The sequence below is a fragment of the Oreochromis aureus genome, linkage group 23 (genome assembly GCF_013358895.1).
Source record: "Oreochromis aureus strain Israel breed Guangdong linkage group 23, ZZ_aureus, whole genome shotgun sequence".
In the NCBI taxonomy this organism is placed as follows: Eukaryota; Metazoa; Chordata; class Actinopteri; order Cichliformes; family Cichlidae; genus Oreochromis; species Oreochromis aureus.
The window spans coordinates 7,791,413-7,817,369 of record NC_052963.1 but is presented as its reverse complement, the minus strand read 5'-3'; the positions used below and the strand labels follow the sequence as shown (position 1 = coordinate 7,817,369).

The window sequence follows — 25,957 nt, the reverse complement described above, 5'->3', positions numbered from 1 at the left end:
ATGTAAATAATGTAAAGAATATAAAATACGTAGATCAACAAAAGGCTTGTTTGAAAAGAAAGGTTTTTAACTGCTTTTTAAAAGAATCTACAGAGCAACTAAGGTGTGTTGCTTATGTAATCCATGAAGTGCTACAGAGAAAATTACATTTTATTTATGTAATTAACACATTTTGAACTCTTAAAGAAATATAACAAAAGGAAAGACACCCAGCAAACAAAAACTGTTGTCAGCCGCCACCCTTATATCGCCTGTGTGCTTTTGGAGCCTTGACCTGACTTTTAAAAAGTAATTGGAAAAAAAGCACTATGCTGCTAAAAAAAAAAAAAAAAAAATAGATATATTTGCAAAATTCTGCCTAAATATCTATTTTACCTTGTTAATGTGTGTGGCGGGGCGTGGTCTGTAGTGCCGCTGCAGGGGAGTCGGACACACCTGAGCGGCACCCGCAATCGCGCCTCGCCGCCTTAAAGTCTGTGCTCTCTCTGCTGTTGTGTTGTCGGGCTGTGAGCTGAAAAGCTACAACCAGCTGTATGTGTACAGCAACCGTGTGTGAAAAGTGGTCAATAAAGAGATGCTGAAAAGCATGTTCATGCAAACATCGTCGGGTCTGCCGTGATATGTTTACAATAAGACTTCTGGTCCCGAACCTCTGCTCACAGCGTTTGCAAATCGGGGCTTTCATCTTTACGCAGGACTGTAAGCTGTCATCTGTGAGGCGTGAGCGGTGTTTGTTTTTAACATAGTTCACGGTGGAGAACAGCTGCCGACATAATGTGGATCCGAAGATCCATAATTGGCCTATCTGGGGTTGAAAGTCTCGATAAATGCACGGCGTTTCGGTGGGTACACCGGCTTCCGCGAGTGTGACGCTTATTTTGAGCGATGAAAAAAATAATAAGATATAATTTTATTTTTATGTTTCAAAATCACAATAATCTTCCAATTTAGAACTACAACTTTTTTTTAAAAAAAAGAACTAAACACAAATAAAATGCACTTCAGCTAAATACTTCTTCTATTTTCCCAAACCACCCGGAGCCGCAAAATAAGGACTAAAGAGCCGCATGCGGCTCCGGAGCCGCGGGTTGCCGACCCCTGTTCTAAGCTCTTACTGGTGATCCACACATCAGTGGCCTCTCTGTGCTGAGCATGTTTTCCCTCTCTGCATAGGTTTTCTCTGACATGAAGACATGAATGTTAGATTAACTCACGATTCTAAAGTGGCTTTAGGTGTGAATGTGAGAATGAATGGTTACCTGTCGGTTTTAGCCCTGTGACTGACTGGTAACCTGCCAACGGTGTATCCCACCTATCCAAATGGATAGATGGTTATGATATGTATTATGTAATCTAAAACAGCCTGACATCGGAATTGTAGGACACTGTCTATAAACTTTAACCTCTCAACATTCACCAGGTCAACATTAAACTGGTTAGATGTTAGATGAGGTTAGATGCTAAACACAACCATCATCAGGAAGTATAAAATTGACCTTTCAAATCAACTCTCTTACATGCGGTTGGCCTTTTGCTAAAAGATCTCCAGTGTAGTATGCTGAATAGGTAAAAATTCCATATGAAGACTACTTTGGGACTTCGGACTTTGTGGAAGTTCACTGTCCACATATATGAAGACTTTTCACTTTGCAAATGCACACATAAAAAAAAAAGATTTCAAAAGTTTGAACAAACATATAGTGATTTCAAACTTATGTGTCTTATGTTACACTAAAAGTGTTCTTGTTCAGCTAACTGTACCCTAACTGTACACATAATACAATTATGAATAAAGGTCCTGACTGTGGAAAAAAGCTTGCAACCAGATTAAGGTGCAAGCAGGTAATTTCTAACTTTCCAATCCTTCGGAATTGCTCAGGAAAATGAGATTCTCCTTCAAACAATTCAATTGTTTTGCCTGCTGCCTCCTTGAATTGATTTCATCCTGATCATTACACTGCTTTTAGCGGCAGGTGTGCACACACATACACACAAAGAGCAATCCATGCATACACTTACAGCCTCTTGCACAATCAAGATATCTGCTGAAAGCTCAAAAAGGTCCATCAGGAGTAGAGAATGGACCTCTGGTTGCCTTTCTCCTGTCGAGCTACATGCCGGATATTGCAGCTATCACACATACAAAAAAAAAGCAGACATACACTCCAAGGCATACGATAATGACCGGATATTGCATACATGCCTTGACGAAAAGAGGCGGAAAGAGACCGTGCAGTAACAGAGAAGTATATGCACACACACACACGCAGATACCCTCCAGGGTAGCAGGAGAACAGATGGATGCTGCTGAAAGGTAATGGATCAAAACATGTTTTCTAAAAAGCATTATGATGTGTTAAGGTCATTACTGGTCCATTATCTATCCTTACAAACTGAACTGCAGGACTGAAGCAGCAATCAATTGGCATGGCCAGATTGAACTATTTGGCCCCTGGGCAAACATTTACTGCTCACCCATCTCCAGCCACAGCTGAAAGTTTCCGTCAAGTTTGTCCACCACGGCAGAGCAGCACTGCAGATGTATTGCCTTTCCTTGGATTTTGGACAACCAACCTCAAAAGGTCACCTTACACTTTTAGAAGCTGAATAATTACCCAATCAGTCAATAATGAACTGATTCATTTAAATCATTAGCTGCAGCCAAACTTGACTACTTGTTGGCTACTACTGCCAACTGATTACAGTCTGGGGCTTTAAAGGTCTGCCTTAATTTGCCTAGTTGGGATAGTTAAGTCTTATGAAAGCATTTTATGAAAAGTCAATAAAGGAAAACAACTGCAAATATTCCCAATTCAAGATTAGCACACAAAGCTGTGCTTTTAGTTTCCATGGCATCATTTATTTAGCACAACTTGGAATTTCTTTTTTTTTGGAAAAGTTTGCCGGTTGCGGGGGCTTTGCTGCATGAATCCGTGGCTTGTTGCCAGTTCAGAAAGAGCCTTCTCTTTTCAGTGTGAAATGGCTCCAAAATAGTCCCTAAAGGGTATCTGACAATGTTAGTTCTCTCCAACCACCTACAGCATCTCCAACAATGGGAAATCTTACTTAAGAAAGGCTCACCAATCTCTTTGGTTAAGAATATATTACTTAGTTTAACTGGTAGTGTTAAACAATGATACTTCTCACAATGATACACTCTGACATATTGTTAGAACAAAAATGATTAGAGAACTAATCAAGACTTAGATCACACTGCAGGTTTTAATAATAGTGAGGGACAGAGTGTAAGTGGTGGTAACTATCCAGATAAGCAAATTCAACATGTAACACACAACTGATTGTGTATTACACGCTGAACTTATCTGGATATATGCAGAGTGGCTGTCTGATCGCAACTATTTCATGTCTACATTATTTATCACTCCAATGTTGTAAAAACACACATCCATTTTCTTCTTTGCAGTAATATGACTGATATTTCTTGCTTCGTAAGAGAAGACATGGCTGAAACATTAAAATTTGAGGAAACATCACCATCTGTTCATTTGTGGCGTAATCTTACCACAAACAGCTTTGACCCAGCGAATAATGTCAGAGTTTTAACCATGTTTGCTGGGTAGTTAAACATGTGCTCCATAAAGTAGAGATTTGCTCAAAGCAACCAAAAAGTTATTTTGCTAACTGCAAAGCAACGTTGTAACGCTAACTTCAAAGTTGAGAACAGTTTAACTCTGGATTCGCCCACTTCAAGTCACCAGTGGTTACTTTGCCTGCCGTCACTTGAAGTGGTCTCTGGTTGCCATGTTGCTGCTAATAAATGTTCAACACAATCTTAGTACAGACAGTATGCTGTTTTTACAGCAGTATTCACAGCTACTACTTACGGCTAAATATGGTTTATGGCTACCTTGCATAATATTACTGCTGAGAAAAGCTACATTACATATACTTCTTTTGTGTTTAATCTTGTTTTTAGGTTTATAAAAACTAAAGGAAGAGACACCCTCTCTCAGCAATAGGCAGTAGAGCTGTTTCCTTACTCCTTAAGCTTGAACTGGACCTCTGTTATTTAGAGGTGTAGCTTAATGAACACTCAATTACCTATTTAGCATGTCAATTATGAGTGTTGTGGAAAGCACTATGTATAAATTGCACCTTACATATTACCTTGGCTGCCTTCATATCCTGACCGTTGCACTTGCCTGATGTGTGGTCAGCTCAGCTTTAGACAAAGGCAAAACTATGCTTCAGCCTCCAGCTTGAAATCTCCATAATTACATATCAATGACTTGTTTACTTGATCTCTGCATTGTTGAGTGCTACTAAACTGTACCACTCAAGAAGAGCTTAAATAATGCCCATTAGATATGTGATGAATTTGTAGCTCCTGAAGGCCTCTCAGTGAATTTGTACTTTTGCTCTACAGAAACTGTCACAATGGATAAAAACAGTCCATTAAGACATACAGGATGGCACCTTTCCTCAAATCTATCACCATTTAGTCCATCCGTTTACAGGCCAGTTCCCAAAGCTCAGACACAATAACAGGAGAAGTTCAGACTCTATCAGATGCATTGCTTTTGGGAATCAAGCTGAAGGAAGAAAGGCAGCTTGTGATTTCTACCAGTCCCCGACCTCATCTGAGAAAGAAAAATACCTGCTCTTTAACAGTCACCACTACTTACCTAGCGCCACTCTGGCTGCTGACGCATCATAGTTTATCCAGAAGGACACCCAGGAGAGGATGGTAATTAGGATTGATGGCATGTACGTCTGCAAAATAAAGTAGCCGATGTTCCTCTTCAGCTTGAAGCTCAGAGACAGTCGAGGGTAGGCACCTTAAGATAAGCGAGACAGAGACGAGTCGTTGAGAGATAAAGTAGGCAAGAACCTCTAAAGCATAGGTGTCAAACTCTGGCCCGCGGGCCAAATTTGGCCCGCAGCCTAATTACATTTGGCCCGCGAAGCCATGCCAAATTACTATTAGAGCTGGCCTACTGGTATTATACAGCTAATATATATATCGTTTAGTATTAAGCTTTGCTTGTTCCATATTCAGTTTTTCAGCAAAACTTGTTTGAGTCCATAAGAAAAGATTCATTCTTATATCTGGAGGAAGATTTTTTTTTTCAATAAATATTAATGTTAGCCCACGACTTTGTTCCAGTTTTGAATTTTGGCCCACTGTGTATTTGAGTTTGACACCCCTGCTCTAAAGGGTCATGGCGTGTAATATAAAAACTGGTAAAAAGAAACATATTAACATCCCTTATATGTTATTTTTGCATCCACTTAATAATGTTTTAACTTTGTTCTTCTGAGAAGCATACAGGGACACCTCGTGTTTTTGTTTCAGTTTCCACGGCAACCCCAGCAGCATGGGTTGGATGTATCGCCATGGTAACAAGCATCCCCCTTCAAAAGCGCAAACGCACACCGACTCGCTCTCACACGCGCACACAAAACTGCAGCCATGTATCAGAGAGATGTGACACAATATTCAGGACGGTGATAAAAATTTCACCACGTTTTGATTTATCAATTCTCCACATCATCCACCTCCATAATTCACGGGTGCATTCTGAAGGATACGGCATTACAAGAATGCTGAGCTTTATAAATGCATGTAGCGGTACTTCAGAGGCTTCATAAGTCAGGAATTTCAAATTATAGCGCTGCTTTTGAGAGAGCATTTTTGCCATTAATTTTTTTTCCATGACCTGAAATATAAACAGAGTCTGTGCATGAGTGTGCATGAAGCACTGATATAAATGGTGTGGCGCGGTTTCTCATCAATCTCCTAGCATTACGTCTCTATATAGATTTTATCTATGGCTCGTTACTCCCACTATTCTTAGACATTTTTCCATTTTTGTTTTATATTGAAGGAGAAGTGGGGCCCATTATGCTGTAATTGCCAATCCGTGGGTTTCAGCCAAAGCTACTTATGGTGAGCGTGGGTCCAATCGACTACACACTTGTGTGGAGTTTCATAGAGTCACTTTAAAAAAAAAACAAAAAACGCACCCAATCTCATTAAGATTCAGCACCGGCTGTATGTTAGATTGCAATAAAAATGGCAACATGTAATTTCAAAAACAGGCCATACATCAAATGTTGTTATGTACTCTAAGTGCTATTGACTGATTTGACTTTTTAAAGCATTCAGCACCCACAAACCCCATTTTATATCATGATGGATCAGTGGAATTATTTAGTATGTCATGCACAAAGCCCACATTAACTTATTATACTCCCAAAACAGTCTCGTGCCAGCAGGCTATAATGCAGTGTTGGCCCAACTGGTCTATATGGGATTTGTTTATTACACTGAAGATATTCATAGTTCCCAGAAAGTGAATCCTACTAGGTTTACATTCATTATTTTTCCACCTACCTATCAATTTTTTATCACCAACAAACAAATGAACAACAAAGTCTATACATATACCACAAACACATACCAGACAATATACATGTACACTGAAGTCGACATGAAGAAATATATTCTTTATCGATGCAAAAAAGACGAATTGACCTTCGTGGCTTCATGAGTTCTGAAATATTTTTTCAAAAGGTCCCGCAAACAAAATGATTTTTTACTTGTCTTTCAGTTTTCACTTAATTTGTTTTATCAAGTAGATAACATTTGTTCAGTTTTAATGCCATTTTTATTTCTTTTTATTTCTATAACTGTGTCCTTCAAGATAAAAACCACGTAGAAATACAGAAGTATATAGACAAAAGGACTAGGCCACCTACACATTACCCCTACAGGAACTGCCACGCCATGAAGCTCCTGGCGCAAAGTTTTACTGCTGATCTTAATGCCAGAGGTGGTTTCCAACTCAGCAGAGTGTTGGCAACTTTTACACACTATGCACCTGAGCACTTGGTAACCCTGCTTTGGAACTTTACACAGCATGCCACTTCATGGCTGAATTCCTGTGGCTCCTAAAGCATTTGCACTTTGCATCAAAACCAGCTTATCGTTCAATATCTCAGAGGGTAGACTTTTCATCAATTGACTTAGCAACCTATTAGTTTACCGCACTCAAATTTAGTGAGCTCTTTCGAATGAAAAGAAAATTTATGTAGGCAGGTTTGTCAGAACTGCTTGAACTGAAACTTTGGGAATCCACTTGGATTCACTCCTATTGGCAGGAGATAAACGTTTGCTCTGTAGTTACTTTTTATTAAAAATATATTAATAGACAATTTCTATACCAATGACCCATGTTTCACTTTACATTGTAAACAGCATGCAGCAAGCATATATGTCTAACATCACCATGTCACATTAACATAATCTAATAAAATTATAATGTTTGACACATTCAGTTGATGTCATGAACCTAATGGTTTCATGTGTAACTGGTGATTTTTTGTTTTAAATGCCAAGTGGTGGTGAGGTCTTGACAGATCCACAAAACACTTTTTGTGTTTGTTTGTTTTGCTGCCCTTTAGATGTAAAAAGATAAAGATGCTGAGGGCGCTGATCGACAGCTGATCAAGAGAATCTTGAGAGTCTTCAGAACTTAGATTTGTGTACATAGCGCAAATCACAAGTGCAATTTAAAGAACCATTAAATATTATTTTAAATCTATGTCATATTTAACCACATATTCGTATTTTTGCTGTACCATTTTTTTCACATTGCTATGGTCCATCCAGATGGTTTCTAAACTTCATATTTTAAAGCCTTGACGCTTGTATTTTAGACTGTAGCATGTAGTTCTTTGAAGCCCACAGAGCCCATATTTAAATAAGGAAGGAAGTGCTAAGCTATCAGCTAACGCTAACTAGCTTATTTAGCAGAAATGTCATATGATTATATATATACTTCCAGACTGTTCCAGACTGAAAAAATACTATAAAATTCCACTCACCAAATTTCTTCTTCTACAGAACAGGGACAAATATTTATAAGATATCCTGTTTTTAATTTCTTATTTTGAATGACCCCTACTTTAGTTGCAAAAAGACTTCCAGTCCTGTAGGAGTCTATAGGAAAGGCTCTCTAATCCTGTAAAGACTTTACTGATTAGTTTATGGGTTCAGTCAATCATTTTGGGTTATACTGAATAAAAAAAGAATTCGATTTCTAAAGGAGGGATATCTAGGGTGTGCTCACTAGCTGACACATTGCCCCGATACTGTGTGATTGTGAAATTTAAACTGGATGTATTGATTAAAACGAGTTACAAAAACCTTATTTGGCCAAGTTTGTGTACACAAACGAAGAATTTGACTCTGTTTGACCTCCACTAATCAATTGATTAGTTGATCAAATGATTTACTGATCAATTAATTGTCTCGGCTAGCTAGCTCTATTAGCTTCTGTGTTTAATTCATTGTGCAACTTTAACCAAAGCTTCATCTCACAGTCAAGCATATGTTAGAGCTCATATAAATACACAAAGTATGCGTTGTTTATCACATTCGATGATCCTCCAATATTTACAGTTCTGGCAGCAGTGAATAAACTCCACACATGCTGAACCTACACTTCACTGCAGTGTGAATATAGGAACAGACTGTGGCAATATCCCATTCACTCTTTTAGATGCAGTTTTAATGGCAACTCCTCCAGCTTAAATCGGAGCAGAGTATCTCCGCAGTAGCAGATGCAGAAGTGGCTCAGAAAAAGAGGAGGCTGAGGTTCACTTGTGTGTGGGTGTAGAGCAGTACTGGCTGTAACTGCTATACCGAACAACATCGGCAAGTGGGAGGAACACCATGTGCGAGGGCGGGGAGGAGAGGGAGGAAGGAGAAGAGGGGAAAAAAAAAGGAGAAGAGTTAAGGTGATGATGGCAGTCATATAGTGGAGTCTGGGTAAGGCTGAAGAGGTGGAGGTGGTGATGGGGCGTCTTTTTTTGTCTGCTTTGACACGCTGATTGCAGGGGTGTTACTGTCAAGGTTTAGAAGCAATGAGAGGCTGTGCTGTATGCACTGACAGTTTGATTCTGGCAATGAGACGCGCCTTTAAGGGATCCACTGACCCCATATGTGCCAATCTTGCACTGGATCATGCTGCTCAAGCTTTCTATATGAAGGTTGTTTTTTTAGCTTTACGTTTTTTATGTTGGGCTGACTACCTGCAGCTCAGATGAAGCACTGCATGATATAACTGCTTGCATTACTGACTTTTAAAAGTGTATCGCAAGTATGCAGCAGAAGTCTTAGTGAAGACTTTTTTTCTAACACCGCTGCTCGGCAAAAGTGAGCCAGATTTGTCCTTGTGCGCAGTCTGCAAAAGCATCTTAATGAATTTCAGTCCTACATTAATTAAAAATGAGTACTTTCAGGGCTTTTTTTTCTAAAGCTGTTAACGAAGCATTTCTTGTTTTCTAAAACACACAAACTCGAAGGTATATTCGAGGCTTAAAGAACAACGAGTCACAGAATTAAAACCACCTGCTTAGTATTTTGTTGCTTCTCTGTTCTGCCAAAAAGAGCTCTGACCTCCTGATGCACACACAGAGGATCTCTGGGGGTGCCGGACTTTGGATCCATTAGGTAACAGCAGGGGAACACAGTGAATCAAGCTTGTTCTGATGCTTGATTGGTATGGGACTAAGCAAGCTTTGTTGTGTTCCTCGAGTTGTTCCTGAGCAGACTTTTGAAACCATGGTAGCAATGTCCATCTTTTCTATACAGTCTATGTGGCAAACACAATTAAATGTTACCTAACTCAGAAATGTTGCCCTAGTGGCCATTCAAACATTTGCATACGGACATGCAGATATTACCCTCGCATGCAAACAGACAGTTTGTGTGTGTGTTTAAATGAGAAACACTGATGTGTTGAGGGCCTCATTTCACATGAATTTATGATGCCCTGAAACCCAGGTTGTTTTTCTTGCAGCGAGCAGGGTAATAGGCATCCAAGCACACCTTTTAAAAGCACTAAGAAAAGTTATATTAAAGAAAGCTGGGAGGGAAAACAGGAGGAAGAGAAAAGAGGGAGAGAGATAGTGACAGAAAGAAGGGATAGCAGGAAAGGAAAAAAAAGGGAAGGGAACTAAAGGCTTGCTAGTGGCACATGACACGGACAAGACCTGATCATTAGGCAGCCTGGCAGGAAGCCTTTGATGTGCTTCACACATCCTGAGCGGGCGAGCAGACCACCGGACATTAAAATAATAGCCACCACCCACAAGGGACAAGCCGCCTCTCATAAACAAGAGACGCGCTTGCATCGGCACACTCACATGTGATTCACATGAAGGCAGAGACACCCGCGTATGATGGTAAATGGAAAGCAGCCGCACGTGCAGCACAGACAGAGAAAGGTGCGTGCGTGCTTCAACAGCATCTCAGCGTGAAAAAACACAAAATAACGCAGAACGGCCACAACAGAAATGTTACGCACGCCCGAGAAGGCAAACAAAGAGTGAATTACTGTGCATGTCCTTTTCAGACCCAGCGTGGCTCTTCCTCATGAGCATAAATTGTGTGAGAAATTACATTATTGCTAAATGTCACACAGCTTTTATTTCTGAGGCTCCGGAGAAGCCGCCTCTCTCGATGTGTCCCCTCTGACCAGATTATATGGTTGCTGGTTTGGAAACGTTCATAAAAACTCTGTGTTCCGGCGTAAATGTACACATTCAGTAACAGTCTGATTCATTTTGGACCTCAGTGGATGGGCGACGTGTCAAATCAAAGTTCATGGAAAACGGCTGAAATGAGGATTACTTGTTAAAATAACTCTACAGCGATCTGACACACATGAATTAGAAGATGAAATGTGATACGGTAAATCCTTCATATACTTTGACTTTACAAGTTGCCTTAACCTGTCATTTTTCTAAATATCTTGAAACTCTTCCTCAGTTTTTCTTGACATTCACATTTCATTAGAGGTTAAATGTCATTAGGGGATAAATAAGGTCTGAGATCTGCTGGCTCGTGGCAATCACTTTATGCTTCGTGTTTCTGAAAGGGGAAAAAAATCAGCCAACATATCGGACTATCACATTGTTTGAATCACTGAATATCAGCCAGGCTCTAGCGGCAGGATGCTTTGTAGTGCAGAGCGAGATTTTAGCCCACAGAGAGTGAATATAGTGGGGTATAACAGTATTAAAGTAACATCCTCATCCTCAAGTGTTTGTCACTGTATTGTGATGACAGTGAATGAAGCTATACAAATAATTCAGAAAATGTTGATACAACTTTTATGTTAAGATACAATTTTCTTTCAAACCTACATCAATTTAGTTATTTCAACATGAGCGATTTCTGAAAGGAACAACATTTTAAATCAGATCTCCAAACAGCTGTGTGACTGTTTAATATCGTTTTCCTCTTTCTCCCCTCAATCCCAGCTGCTCAGTTGGCTGCCTTGCCAGAGTCTGGTTCTGCTGGAGGTTTGTTTCCTGTTAAAAGGGAGTTTTTTCTTCCCACTGTCGCCAAGTGCTTACTCATAGGAGGTTGTCTAGTTGCTTGGGCTTTCTCCCCATTATTTTAGGGTCTTTACCTTACACTATGAAGCATCTTGAAGGGATTGCTGTTGTGGTTTGGGGCTATATAAATCAAACTTAATTGAATCAAACCCAGTTTTCATAAATAATAACTAAAAACTCAGACATTCATGTCTTTAATCATGACTATTTATTGTTATTCTATTTGAAACCAATTTTTCAGGGGGTTCACAATCAGACTGCTGCAATCACACTGACTTGATAAGAGTCTTCAGCTACATTTCCTACTGATAGCACAATAACTGAACCATTACATCCATTAAACTTCACCTCTCTGGGTCAAGAACTGCCAGAAGTGGGCATGATATACTTTCTAATTTACCGCATGTCCCGCTTAAGCACCATTCCAACAAGCTCGCGTCGCCTGCTGCTGCATGAGGGATACTTCAAAGATGGCGAATTTTCTCATTTCAATCCAATTAGAAGCACCAAGAAACACAACTTTGGCTTTGAGGATATAAGATCAACAGACATTTTGGCATGTTTGCTGTAGAAATTGATGGAATAGTCAGCCCCCGAAAACAGGCCAGTGCGTGAAATGGACAATATCATCTAAAACGTCACATCCCCTAGTTAGCCTCGCCGTGCATTATTCCCAGAGGTAATCCAGCTGATGAAGCATTTACCTGTGGAAAAGACTACGTTCTTGGACACCAGCTTGTAATCGACAATGGAGAACTGAGGCAGCTCAATCCGTGTCACCCCCGTCACAGCCGACTCGCCTCCCTTCCAGTAGAACTCGATGTCATCTGTGGTGTAGCCATCTGTAGAAGAAGACACGCGCAGACACACACACATGCACACCAAGGTGTAACCATCTGTCTAACCATCACTGGAGACCAAGATATGCAGTGTTGCTGATCATCCAACTGGGCTGTCATTTGGGAAGGAAATAAAAAAACACTTTTGAAGTTGTTTCCAAGTACCAGGCGCTTTTCTGGAGGCAAGTCATTTAATAGCTTTACTTGGGGTTTGGAAAATGTCAGAAGAATTATAAAATAGACATGTCCGCTGCCATTAGCAGATCTTGCTTTTACTATTTTTTGTGGGGATGATACCAAAAAAAATATAAATACAAACATCTACAATGTGCTTTGTTCTTACTCTAGCTGAGACATTGGCTCTAACTAGCCTTAAACTCTATGTGTTCCTAATAAGCCTAATCCTATCCTGCCGTATTGTTGGCATGCCAGGTGTAAATCAGTGCCCAATCAGAAGGCTAACATGAAACCAAGCGGTGCCCTGAGGATGTCTGTAAAGGACGAGCAGAGACACTGCTGCTAAGTGATACAGCATTCAAACGCTGAGGAGTTCTCACAAATAAATATGTGAAACTTAAATCTGCTCGAATCAATATTTTTATATCAACATAACACGTGTAATGGCATCCCAGTCATTGGTAATAACACACCCTACAGAGAGATGGGATGCCCTGTCTGTAAGCAGCCCTTTGGTGTCTTTCAGCTCATTGTTTTGGATCACACCATCACTGTTTCGTGTCACTGTTTCTTATCAGCCCTGTTTCCAGCCACGATGGCCTGCTCGCTATCAGCACAAAACAGAACAGGGCCAAAGTCATTTGCAGCATTTAGCAGCTAAATGGCCAGACATAACCTAATCTAACCTAACCTTGTTACTCTAAGTCAGTTGGTGAATCCTAATTGGCTGTAGGTGTGAATGTGAGTGTGAATTTCCCTCCATCTCTACATGCTCGCCCTATATAGGCTGGACAGGCTCCGGCACACTGGACCCTGAAATGGATAAGTAAACTGATTGTTAACAGAACAAAACAAATATCCAATCGGCCAATCGCATGACAGCAACTCAACACATTCAGGCATGTAGACATAGTCAAGACAACTTGCTGAGCTGATTGTGAGCACAGAATGAAGAAAGATTAATTTAAGTGACTTTGAATTTTGCATGGCTGTTGGTGTCTCACCGACTGATCTCAGTACTTCAGAAACTGCTGAGATTTTCCTACACAATGATGAATGATGGAGTGTTTGCAGCACTTTGACGAATTTGTGCCACAAGAAAGGCAGCGCTGAAGGCAAAATAGGGTTCAGCCTGAAACTAGCTAGGTGTACCTAGTAAATAGGCCAATGGGTGTGTGTCCCAAGAGCTAAAAATAGAGCGAATACTAGATTTACATTGATTAGGTGACCAATAAATGAATGCTTACCATATACTTATTACTTTTATTTTTAAATGACTCGCCCTCAGGTTGATGCCTTGGCCTGCTGTTTGTCTATATCCCTGTTTTGCATTTATAGCTCTTTTTATTGCTTGTTTAAAAAAAAAAAATATCTCTGCATGCAGAACAATAACCCCTGTGTTGTTCTGCATAATTGACACAGATTATGAAGACGTAGTCCAATATTATATTTGTTACAGCAGAACCAGCAAGCAACCAGAGGAAAGTGCATGACAGAGGGTAAAGTCTTGCACAGACACCTTTTTTTGAGGTTTTCTTTTATAGTCTCCAAAAGTAATTGTTAGTTTGTCATCAATGCTACTTCATAACATCACCAGGTTACTGACGAACTACTGAGGAGTTGTGTTAGGGTTGAATTTTAGCAGCAGGTTTCAGAAACTAGACACTGTTACTTTTCAAAACAACTTTCCTACATGCATTTTACCCTGAAAGTACTTCTGTTATAAGATTTAGATTTGTTTAATAGGTGAAAATCCATTTATAGAGGTAGAATTGAGCCTGAAACTAATCCTACCCTAAGTAGCACATGGCAACCTGGTGGATCTTTATGAGGTTAAATAAGGTGCAAACATTTGGAGAAGAAAAGATGACTTCTATAAAGATTCGGGAAAGTTTAAAAGACCAATGTAGGCAGTTATTTAGTTAGAAGTATAATATTGAATGAAATTAGCTAAGCATTTGTCATAGTCATATATACTACCCTCATCCATCTGGTACAGATTTAAAAGAGAGGCTACAGAACACAGAAGAGAAACACACAACCGCTGCTGTACCTCAGGTTGCGCATTCTTTCATGCATCTGTAACATTTCACACATGAGACACTCTGCCTGTGCGCCGCTGTTGATCTGTCAAGCCCACAAGGCATTAGGCCTGTCTACTCACAGCTCTCTATCTCCAGAGTGCAGTTCTGTTCATCCAGAGGATACCTCCTGAGATCCATCATACATGCTGCTGTTGTAGTTATCCTGAAAAAGAAGGCATGGGGGAAAGGTTATATTTTAGATAACACATGTGATTTACTAAAATTGTTTTGAAAGACGGCTCGGAAGGAGAGTGAAGATGTAAGGGATTTGAGGTGTTTTAAAAATAGCAATGCAGGTAAGCAGTTACCTAACAGAATAAGGGACTGTGGGAATACAATTAGATTACAGCATTAAGGTGAAAGCACTTGTCTTCACCTGTCATCTTTAAAGGAAACCAAACGTCCATTTGCCTTTTCAACCTGTCCCTCAGCTGGTTTCATATTACTGGAGACTACTGGCATTGTCATCTTAAAATAAGATTATAGCACCACCTCCTAGTTAAAATGCTGACTGTGTAACTCTATACCTAATTAGACTATAGATCATACACAGACAAGCAACAAACATGTTTGCTTTTGAAACATTTTGTGCTCCCCTTTCACCAAAACTGGCCGCCCTCCATCCTGCGATCAAGTAAAAATTTGTAATAATAAAAATGATATTAAGGAAATGCATCCTGGCATTGAGTTCAGTCCCTGTTCAACTGAACTGGGTCATGAGGAGGTATCTGTGCCTTTTGTTTATCAGATGTGCGAGCTCAAACGACTGATAATCAGACAGTTAAAAAAAGCAGCAGTGAAATGCAAATTCAAACTGATTCAGGCTAAGTCTGGCCTGATTAAAAACTGGCTGCTTGGCAGTTAGCCACTGGATGTATTCACTGAGCAAAGACTGAGATGAGGCTCCATTATGTGATATTACTATGCAGCAAAAATTACAGCAACATAATAAGAGGTCTTCAACAGATGTACAGTAAGTATTACCACACATATTATAGATTATATAGACTTTTTAACTTGGATTTCCAATACATGACACACATTATCAATATCACTGAAGCTTCTCAGCTACATTATCTCTTCATTTCATTGTGGTAACAACAAGAAAAAAACTACCTACACTGTGTTGATTAGCAGTTAAAAAATTAGTTGATTTACATTAAATCATTAAAGCAACAGTTTTTAAATTAGAACATATTGAAAATCCATGGAGTTGGGGACATTGGAGTCGAAGGTATTTAATCAAAAAAATAAATATTCATATGAATAAAAGAGGATATCTAAATGGCATAAATTGGAATATAAATTACAGCCTCAAGTCAGTCAGTCAGTTTTAATCTTTTTTTTTATTTTTTATCATGCCACTCTGTTTAACGAAAGCCAGGTCAGAAACAAGTATCCAAGTATACAAGTAACCCACTGACATGAAGGTCATTCTGAAACAACCAAATGCCTGTGGTACGCCTTTTTACTTATTTATTATTCATTACTGCATTTATCAAAGACACAAAAATTGTTGAAGTATCTCTTTTTATTTGGCATACAGCTAACTACCTAGCTAACTAACTAGCTAGTCTGAGCTGTGGGCTTGTATTAAGCAAAAGAGAGTCCAATTGCTGATTTGACCAAATGTTCAAAAGACTCTACAGTATCATGTGAACAGTCACAAGGAAACTATTGCTTCAGCTGGACAAACTAACACAAGCAGCAAAATTCAGCCAACAAAGACTCAATGCACAATTTAACCCCATCAAAAATTCATGTAAAGGTACAGGAGAAGTCATACAAACTATAAGACATTGGTATAGCTTTTGGTTTGGAAAAATAAACCAATGCAGAAGTTTACCAGATGGCAATAGCTGCTGACCTATATAAACACTATCATTAGGAAGTTATGGGCTCAATCACTCATTCTGGGTCATACAGAATAAAAAATTAAATCTGTATTTAAATCTCAATCACGCTGTGTTTCAAACAGCAGGGTTATCCCTGGTACGCTGAGTGTTTGGTATCATGGACAGACCTGCCCCTCCTTGTCACACTGGATGTTTTAAACCAAGACAGCAACAGCAGAACCCTCATCTCAAGGTTTCAAAATGATACTTCAGAAACCAGTTTATAACTTCACAGTATAGCTAGGTCAATCCTTAATACCATCTATTTGAGTAACAAATAATGTTAGGCTAACAGTACTCTTGTGCCCTCGAGTAGTCTGTATTCAATGCAAATTCAATTGCTAGCCTATTATCTTACTACTACAGTATCCCAAAGAGGTTAGTAAAGAAGCTAACATTAACTTGTAGAAAAGACCTTCTGAAAAGTTAATAACTCTTTGACTGTATCTTGTGTCAGAGTGAATGGGATCCTGTGGAGCTAAAGCCCAAAATTGTACAGTTCAGTTTTTATCATGTTTTGACGAAACCGTTTCATTTTTATATTTTTAATAGGTTTTGACTGTAGTACAATACGAATCTGTATTCTGCATTTGGGGCACCACAAGCTGCTATCAGGAGGGCTGAGTTTGTTTTAAATGACTGGTAGTGGCACATTTTTTACCTTTCATTTAATCTTTCCAGCTTTATTTTGAGCCTTAGTTTTCTGCTATTTGCGTGCATGGAAGCTCGTGTGTTGGCATGAATGTCTGACCATATGGTTGATTATGTGTACATATGTTTGAACATGTATACTTATCTTTAACATGTGGTTTTTAACTGTAAAGCAATTTGTAACTCTGTGCAAAAAATTGCGAATGTAAAGAATATTTGAATTTTTTTTTTTATTTTTTATTGACATTACTTCAGGCATGCATCTTAACAGGAAACTGCTGATAAGACATTTATAAAATCTTTTTATTTATTTTTTTTCTAATTGGACATATTTTGGACACTATATTTGTGAAGACTAAAATAAATGTGGGCTTTTTTTGTCAAAGAGGACCATCTGGCTAATGCCCCCTAATGTACCCTCAGTTAAATTACAGACAGTTTCTGTAAAATGCAATTAATAGACCATATTTGCAAAAATGACAAATAAAAATAAAATAAACGGCATTGTGGCAAAATGCAACTTACAATATAAATACAAACTGCTTTTAGAGCTTAAAATTGTATTTTTTGCTGCTTTTCCTAATAAACAGCAAACACACAAATACAGAGTGGCTGCCTTGAAACCAGGATAAAAATCTGCATTCAACATATCACTCAGCTCTACCTGGCATTCATTTATGTAACAGCTCATATCACAAACACCACGTCACACGTCTCCCTCTCCTTTTGATCTTTTAAAGCACTGAGAGGTCTATAAGTAGTCCACAGGGCTAAATGCTATGAACTCCACTTGCATAATCAAGCATAGCTGCTTGACTATAAAGTATGAACACTGACACATGCAAATGCAAGTGCACATCCACACACACACACACACACACACACACACACACACACATTTTTGCTTTGCTCTAATAATTCAAAGCTTGCATGCATAATAACAGGTCACACGAGCTCTTCTGAACCTGCTTGTCAAAAAGATCAATGGAAATTCAAAACAAGGGCTTTATGAAACAAACATCAAACAATAGCTGAAGGCTGAACTTTGCATTGTGGATCATGTCCAACCTGTCTGCACTTCTTGCCGTAGATGAACTCTAACGGCAGCCCTCTTTAAAAATAAAATAATAATAATGCTAACACTGACATGCCCTTCAGCATGACACAAAATCCTCTCAGCTGCTGCAGCACTGTGCCAAAACAAGGCTTTGAACACAAAGAATTAACTTGGCTCTGAGAAACATTAGGGAACATTTTTGACCCTGATTATCACTTTGTTGCTTTGTGTGATAAGTGTTGCTTATTTGCAGGGTCCAGAAATTGTCCAGAACAGCTTTCATGGTCACTGTTGACTTTGTGAGTTTGATTTTGATTCAATTTACTTCCTGTTTTATTTTGAAGGTTAGAACCCATGTGATTTTCTGTGTTTGCAATATCATTTGTTCTTTCGCTTGGTACGGTCTGATTACGTTCACCTGTTCCTTGTTACCCTTCTCTCCCCTTGTCAGGTTGTGTTCTTGTGTTCTTCTCACTCTTGTTCTCAGGTCTTCTCTATTTTTGGATTTGGGATTTTTAATAAACCTGCCTTATGCAGTTCTTTTGTTATTATTTTTCTGACTATATATAATCATAGGAACTTTTCATCATTTCATTTATCTAAATATAGAGGCACATTTTAAGAAAAAATATTTTGAAGGATAAGGTTGCTGTCACTCTGTATTTTCCTCTATTTCTCAACAAATGAAATAAAATAGCCAAAATCAACAATGCTTTAGAGCGTATTGTATTACTCTTAGACTGCTTAACTTTGTCTCTGAAACTCTAAGCTCTACTTTTGATGAAAGTATGTGTCACAAAAGATTAGTAGCATTTGTAAATTTAATAAATAAAAAGCTCAATAATCGCCTTAAACTCTAAAATAGTAGTATTTGCAAGGGACTATTTTTAAGTGGAGGATTAATACAGACTTGGTGTTCTTGTGAGTGTTTACTGCAGCATAATGGTGTATGTGGGATTCAAAATAAACTGCAGTGCACATTTATGGTAATCAAGGCGGTTGTCACGCAGTGCAACAGCGTGGTTCTCTGATATGTCTTTAATTGTTTGGGGCCTCAACGACACTTAATGGCACCAAGGATTAAGCTATATGAAACTTTAGCTATATAGCAAGTCAAGTGGGATCAAGTTTGCATAAGCTGTGGATTTGATAACAATAGGAAAATGACATTGTTGTTAGAGCGAGAAACTGAGGCGGGTGCATAAGGGGAATATTCACTGCTAACAAAACTAGAAGGAGCCCTTTTTATTCAGAGCATCAAGTCAGTTAAACTTCTGGAATATCAATCTGGTCAGTTAAGAAGCAGAGGGGCTTGTTAATCAGTTACAACTGTACTGGTGTTGATTAAATTAACAACAGGTGCACCAAAGGGGCAACAATGAGACAACCCCGAACACAGGAATGGTTTTAGAGCCATTGACATTTTTCCCCTCCTCATCTTTTCTGACTGTTTTTTCACTAGGTTTGCATTTAGCTAGGGTCAGTTTCTCTGCTGGTAGCATGAGGCGATACCTGGACCCTACAGAGTTTGCACAGGTAGTCCAACTCCTGGAGGATGGCACATCATTACTTGTCATTGTCAGAAGACTTACTGTGTCTCACAGCACAGTCTCGGGAGGAGACTGGAGATTTCAAAAGACAGGGAGTTACTCTGGAGCTAGACATGGCTGTAGAAGGTCCTTAGCCGGACTGGTATCTTCTCCTTTGTGCAATGATGGACAGGATGTGCAATGATGGACAGGATGTGCAGTGCCAGAACCCTACAAAATGACCTTCAGCAGGCCACTGGTGTTAATATCTCTGACTAAGCAATCAGAAACAGACTTCATGAAGGTGGCCTGAGGGAGCAACGTCCTCTAGTGGGCCTTATTCTCACTGCCCGGCACCGTGGTGCCAGATTGGCATTTGCCATAGAATAGTATAATTGGCAGATTCTGGCCACTTGTCACCAATGAGAGCAGTTTCACTCTGAACACCAGGCTGATGTCACAACACCCTGACTGCAATTGGGTATCAGGATGAAATCCTTGGACCCACTGTTAGACCCTGTGCTGGTGCAGTGGGTCCTGGGTTACTCCGGGTGCACTACAATGCCCAGTCTCATGTGGCGAGAGTAGGGAAGGACTCAAGATTACCACTGACCCTCATGTTCATCCGACCTAAGTTCAATAGAACAGCTCTATGACATTATGGCTACGTTCACACTGCAGGTCTTAATGCTCAATTCCGATTTTTTGATCAAATCCGATTTTTTTGTCTGCTTATTCACACTATAAATAAAATGCATAAAATAATTGGCGTCTGTCTTGTGTCAGTGACGTAAAAGACGGATTTAATGCGACATGACCGTTCAAACAGCAGTCGCTTTCTAAAACATCGGATACGTATCGGATTCAGTACCACATACGAAAGTGACCCAGATCGGATTTGAAAATATCGGATTCGTGCCGTTCACACTGCCATACCATGATCGGATATGGGTCGCATAGGGTCAGAAAAATCGGATTTGATGCGCTTTCGCCTGCAGTGTGAACGTAGCCTATGTTTCAGTCCATCCAACACTGCCAAGTTGCACCTCAGTCCTGGAACTCAGTGATGCCCTGGTTCAGATTTGGTTGGAGATCTCCCAGGACACCATCCATCATCTCATTAGAAACATGCCCAACATTGTCTGGTATGCATACAAGCATGTGGGTCCATACAAACTACTGAGAACCATTTTGAGTTGCAACAAGGAAATTTTGGCAAAATGATCCACCAATTTTTTTGTAGTTGCAAGGAGGTTGCCATCCTATTTTTACTCTAGTGTGACTGAGTCATAATATAATGTACAACACATGGAATCCTGAGAATGCTAACATGTAGCCCAATCAAAAGTCCCACTGTCTCATGAAGAAGAAGAAGAAGAGCTGTGAAGATAATGCGGTGACAAGCAGAACACACCTGAGTCCATAGAGGACAGTCCCATCTGGATGCAGGCGGATCATGCGATTTTTGACTGTGACTCCATGGACGAAAGACTTCTTGTCATTGAGAAAGTAGGTGTCAGGGACCCAGAGCTGGTCAGCAACCCTGTTGTCAAGTGTCAGGTTGAGAGGGATTCCCACATAGGCCAGGCGCTTGTCCCTCCAATACTGCTGGAAATACATAGTCAATGTGTAGTCCTGTGGATAGAAAAAGAAAACACAATAAAAAGTGGGTACACCTTATTGTTACATTTTATACAGGCAATCACTTCAGGTTTTCTTTCACAGGCCACAGCAGACATTAAAAAGCAACATGAACAGCTTTTGAAGAAGTGTGGGCCAACTGGTTCACACACACATTGTAGCCAAATTCTCTCAAGTGCCTTTGCCCCGTCTTTTGCAGTACAGTAACCAACACAGTAATGTGCCATTGTACAACAGTGTGTGGGAAGGCTGACTCATGTAGCTGCAGCTTTATTGAAAAAAAATCAAAGAAAATTTCACCTGATCTTCAACTAATTTTTCTCTCGTGGTTGAGCATTCCTCATATAGGCACAGTGATTCACAAAACCTCCAAGTAGACCTATAACAACAGCCCAGAAGCTTTTTAAACATACGTTCCCTTTTATTAAATTCAAATGGGGTGACACTTAGGCTGTTAAAACACAGTGAATTATTATCAGCTCTGTTCCAGTGGCTGTTTTTCTCTCAACGTGCTTTAGTTGAATGCGGCTCTTCTGTTATTCCCTCTTCATAGGCGAAGGAAATGGAAACACTAGCAGATCAAGTTTGCTGTTAAAATATATCACGTACACTGTCTTACAAATAAGATGAATTTATAATGCATACTTGTTTAATCAAATACAATCTAAGGTTGTGTTTGTTTCAGCAAACACAGTCTGGTATGATCACTAGATTTTGGTGGTACAGTGATTATATTTCACTAGCTTTTACTCCTCTTTTTGTAGGTGCACTGTGTGTCAACATTTCCTGCTGCATGATTGGTGTTGAGTAAGTTTAGTCTTAATTTTATTTGAACTGGAGGTCCACTTGCTAGGCCTATATTAGTGCTAGTAAACCTTTATCGTTTTCTGAGTTTTGTTTTCTGTGATTTATCTACTTTTAGTCCAATTTTGAGTTTAGCCCAAATCAGACATTGTACTCGTAACTATAGGCTAGTTTTTAACAGCTGGAATAAGCTCTACTTTATGCTAAGTAGAAAATGTCAGTATGCCAGTAGACAAATTTGGTGAACCAAGCATCCAGCATTAGCATTTATAGCACTGTCAAGATTAACGTGCTAGCATGCTGTCGTTTTTTGCTAATTAGCCTAAAGTGCAAGCTAGGTTAACTACGGATTGCCTTAAAAAACTTGCTAACATAACAAACATCTTTAATCACTGTCAGTATTAATCTTTGATTATTATCAGAAAAAAATGTCATATAATATAAATCAGCAGTAAGTGCATGTTCAGTAAATACACATTGTTTCTCAAGTTTATGAGTAATCATGTTAAAAAAAAAAAAAAAACAGTTCTCTGTTTTCTGAAAAAAAAGCGTCAAACTCAAACGAAATCTCACTCTGTGACTAAGTTTTGCAGCATTTGCATATACTGAAGTGTTTATGTAATAGTAGTCCTTGTGTCTTTCTGTATAAACCTCACCATCTGGCACACAAGTCAAACAATTACTGGCAAGAAGTACTTAAAGCCCAGCCATGGGTACACTCATAGCCCTGCGAAAATCCAACATTTAAATACTGTTGTGTAAGTAAATATTTTTGTTTTGCTTTGATTCGAGCGGTATTTGACCAGTGCAGAAGCAGCAGCAACGATAGAGGACAGAGCCCCTCCCTCCCTCCACATCACATAATCCACTTACCCAAGCTAACAGTCCCTCTCCTCTGTTTTCTCTCTGTGTTTCTGCACCTCTCCCCCCTTTCTCTCTGTCTCTCTCTCACTCTCTCTTTCTCGGGGCAATGCCATGATCTTCCCTCTTTACCCGCTGTGACGTTGTAATGAAACCAGCCAGCACCAATCTGGCACTGGTAGAGGCACACATGTCCGTGTGGTGCTGCAGTTTTCAGGTTTACCGAATGGCAACAACAAGAAAAAAAAAAAACCATGATTATAACCGTCCAGTGTGATGAGCACAGCTTTCCAAAATGTTCATGTGTGACAGAACTGTTACATAACCCAAGTAGTTGTTTGTCTCTTTGCAAGCGCCTGAAACACTGTTACTAATGCATACAAAATGCTCGAGGTTTTGCATTTTCATGACGAGGGGGGATCATACATTTATGCAAATTGAGGCGACTGACTTTGTGTTAAATGATTGCTTTCTTTTCACTTGCTCTTCACAGTCAGTAAATATGGTTTCCAGGTTTGGTTAGAACACAGAGATGTAAAAGTGAAGGGCTTAGTCAGCACAGGATACAGATTGGGCCCACAGCATGACAAGGAAAGCTCGATGGCTCTGAGCCATAAATGTATAGTGGTGGAACCAAGGCCTCTTTGGTAGTCTCTCCTCTCAATATTGCCATATGATGGTTTTTACAAATTATGCGGCATAGTCAGGTAGCAATGACTTTTTGCGGTATTACCATATTTAAAACAAGCCCTTGCCAAGCACAGGATTCGGTGATTCTGTTTAAAGTAAGGTATTTATATCTTAAAAATATTACTGTATCAAAAGTTGGAACAGATCTGAGAATTGCTTTACTTATTTATCATGCAGAAATATTGTTAAAAAAGGATTAATCTTTGTGTATGTTTAGCGCCACATTCTTTCCAGCGTCTGTGAGGGAGCTCTAGTATGCTCATTCACAATTTCACATTTATATTCTTGGACTATACTAGTGTAGCTCTGCTGTTTCACAGTTCAAAATAATCCTCGTTGATCTCATACTGGTCTGTGGTGAAGCCCTTCAGTTTATCCTCTGCCTGAAGCAAGCTGTTTTATTTCCCCTTCTTCTCCATTAAGCTAGCTTTCTCCTGATTGGTTCAAACATAAGAACAGTGGGTGCGTGGGGCACCTGTGCTCACAGCCAGAGCTGTGTGCCTGAGATGACCATACTAAGGATAGCTTCTCTCACTGATATCAGCCATGAGCAGAAGAAACCAGTGCAAACTGAAAGCCTAGGAAAGTCTGAAGCCCGAGTTCCATGTTTAACATGAACGCCCACCAGTGTAATAGGAGTAAGGAGAACAAAGACGCCTTTTTAAAATGCAGCACATTTTATGTTTGCTTGAAGTCTGTATTCCAGATAGAAGATCAAGCAACAGTCATATAAAAGCAATGACTGCAAAAATAAGTTGCTTCAAATCAGCTCCCTAATTTTGGAACTGCTAAACAACTGTGAAAAAGGCATCTTTCACTAAGCGATTTAGATTTGTAGATTTCAAAAGCATGACAAAGTCATCACCTGTTAACACATAATGGAACTGAACTCTAAAGTCTTATAATTTCTGAAATTATACCTGAAATTATAGCAGGTCTGTAAACTGGAACTAAGCCACGACCCTGCCTATAAGTGGTTAGTAGCATTTTTCTCAGTTAAATCGAACACACTAATGAACAGAACCTTAAAAAAAAACTATAGTAAATACTCTGGATAATCTGGACTGTGCCATTTTACACTGAATACCAGGAGACCTTTCAAAGCAGCCCAGCCTCTAATTTTAAGCCTTACCAGTCCCCAAATACATCATATAAAACAAGTCACCAGTGGTGCAGTTCTTACAAAAGAGCGAACTATACATAGAAGCTAAAACTGCATTTTTCACCAGTTTTAGACACTTTCACTTTAGCTTGATTTCTTCAGCCTCCAGAAGTTGCCATTTGATGCCGTTACAGCCGTTTAGATGATCTACCACTAAAATGCTCCTCCTTTGTTCTTGCAAGTGATGGTGGCACGAGGAGGAGGTGACAACAGGGTCTCAGAAACATGACGTCAGTATCTGTGACTACTTTCTCTTATTCCAGAGACGCACACAGCGCTGGCAGTTAAATATGCTGTCAGTGCTATGATGCTACATTTGCATTTAATCCTTTTTCAGTTACTTTAAATGACAGGAAAATAAATTCCTGTCATTTTTTAGGAACTTGTGACATAGAGGGCAATAAGTGTTATCAGTCAAAGTCCCATTAAAGTAGTCTACACAGCCTGATCCCAGCAGGTGGTGGAAATTAAATTTCCTGTATGAATCAGTACCATAGACATTCCCCCTCCCTCTGCTCCATTACCGCCGTAACCTTAGCCTCCATCACTCCCAGTAAATGACGCCCTATCTCCTCCCCGCCTCCCTGGGAGTAGTATCATGCATGAGGTTTCTATCTCCTGGCGGAGTGTCAGCGGGTGGGCAGCCCAGTGAGCACCTCGTAAGACATGAATGATTCACATCCATTGTGTAGCCTGTGCAAACACGCGGGCAAGGGATCCTTATCAATCTTGCATGGAGACAATCAAAATGAATATCAGATGAGGATGAGTACAGCTTTGTGTTACCTGCTCTGGAACAATATTTTCTGTGGGGGTTTTTTTTAATGGAATTTTTTTTTATTTTGTACTGGGACTACAGATTATGAATTATTGGCATGTCTCACAACACTTCAATTCCCACAACGCCGTGCTTCACCGCTGTTGTTTATTATTAGTGTATGTTTTCCACAGAGATAATGACAGTGACCAGTGGAAATGATTTCCAGCGAGCCTCAATTATTCAATTAGCTCGACTGGATAATCACTCCCAATTCAGGCTGTGTGAGAATTCAGATAAGCAACATTTTGGCTGTGAAATGACCCAGATTCAGCGTAATCTGTCTTTCTTGCTCTCTCTCTCTACAGCACTAGCATCTGAACTTTTATAGCATCTAGGAAATATGCTGTTTGTCGCATGTCACTTACAGTCACTTG

The 25,957-nt window shown here is 39.6% G+C and overlaps 1 protein-coding gene across 3 annotated transcripts in view; it reads right to left on the bottom strand.

Moving 5' to 3' along the window:
* The window catches only part of LOC116321516 (gamma-aminobutyric acid receptor subunit beta-3-like), a 76,817-nt gene that overhangs the window by 19,240 nt on the left and 31,620 nt on the right, over nt 1–25,957 (bottom strand). For 2 of the 3 annotated variants that reach the window (XM_039607116.1, XM_031741378.2), the window contains 4 exons: nt 21,020–21,240; nt 14,554–14,636; nt 12,078–12,215; nt 4,647–4,799 (listed from right to left, as the gene is read on the bottom strand). In XM_039607116.1, the coding sequence (XP_039463050.1) occupies nt 4,647–4,799; nt 12,078–12,215; nt 14,554–14,636; nt 21,020–21,240 (595 nt within the window). Of the gene's footprint in view, nt 1–4,646; nt 4,800–12,077; nt 12,216–14,553; nt 14,637–21,019; nt 21,241–22,923; nt 22,975–25,957 lie in introns of those variants that run through there. The other variant, XM_039607117.1, reaches the window with a different exon arrangement.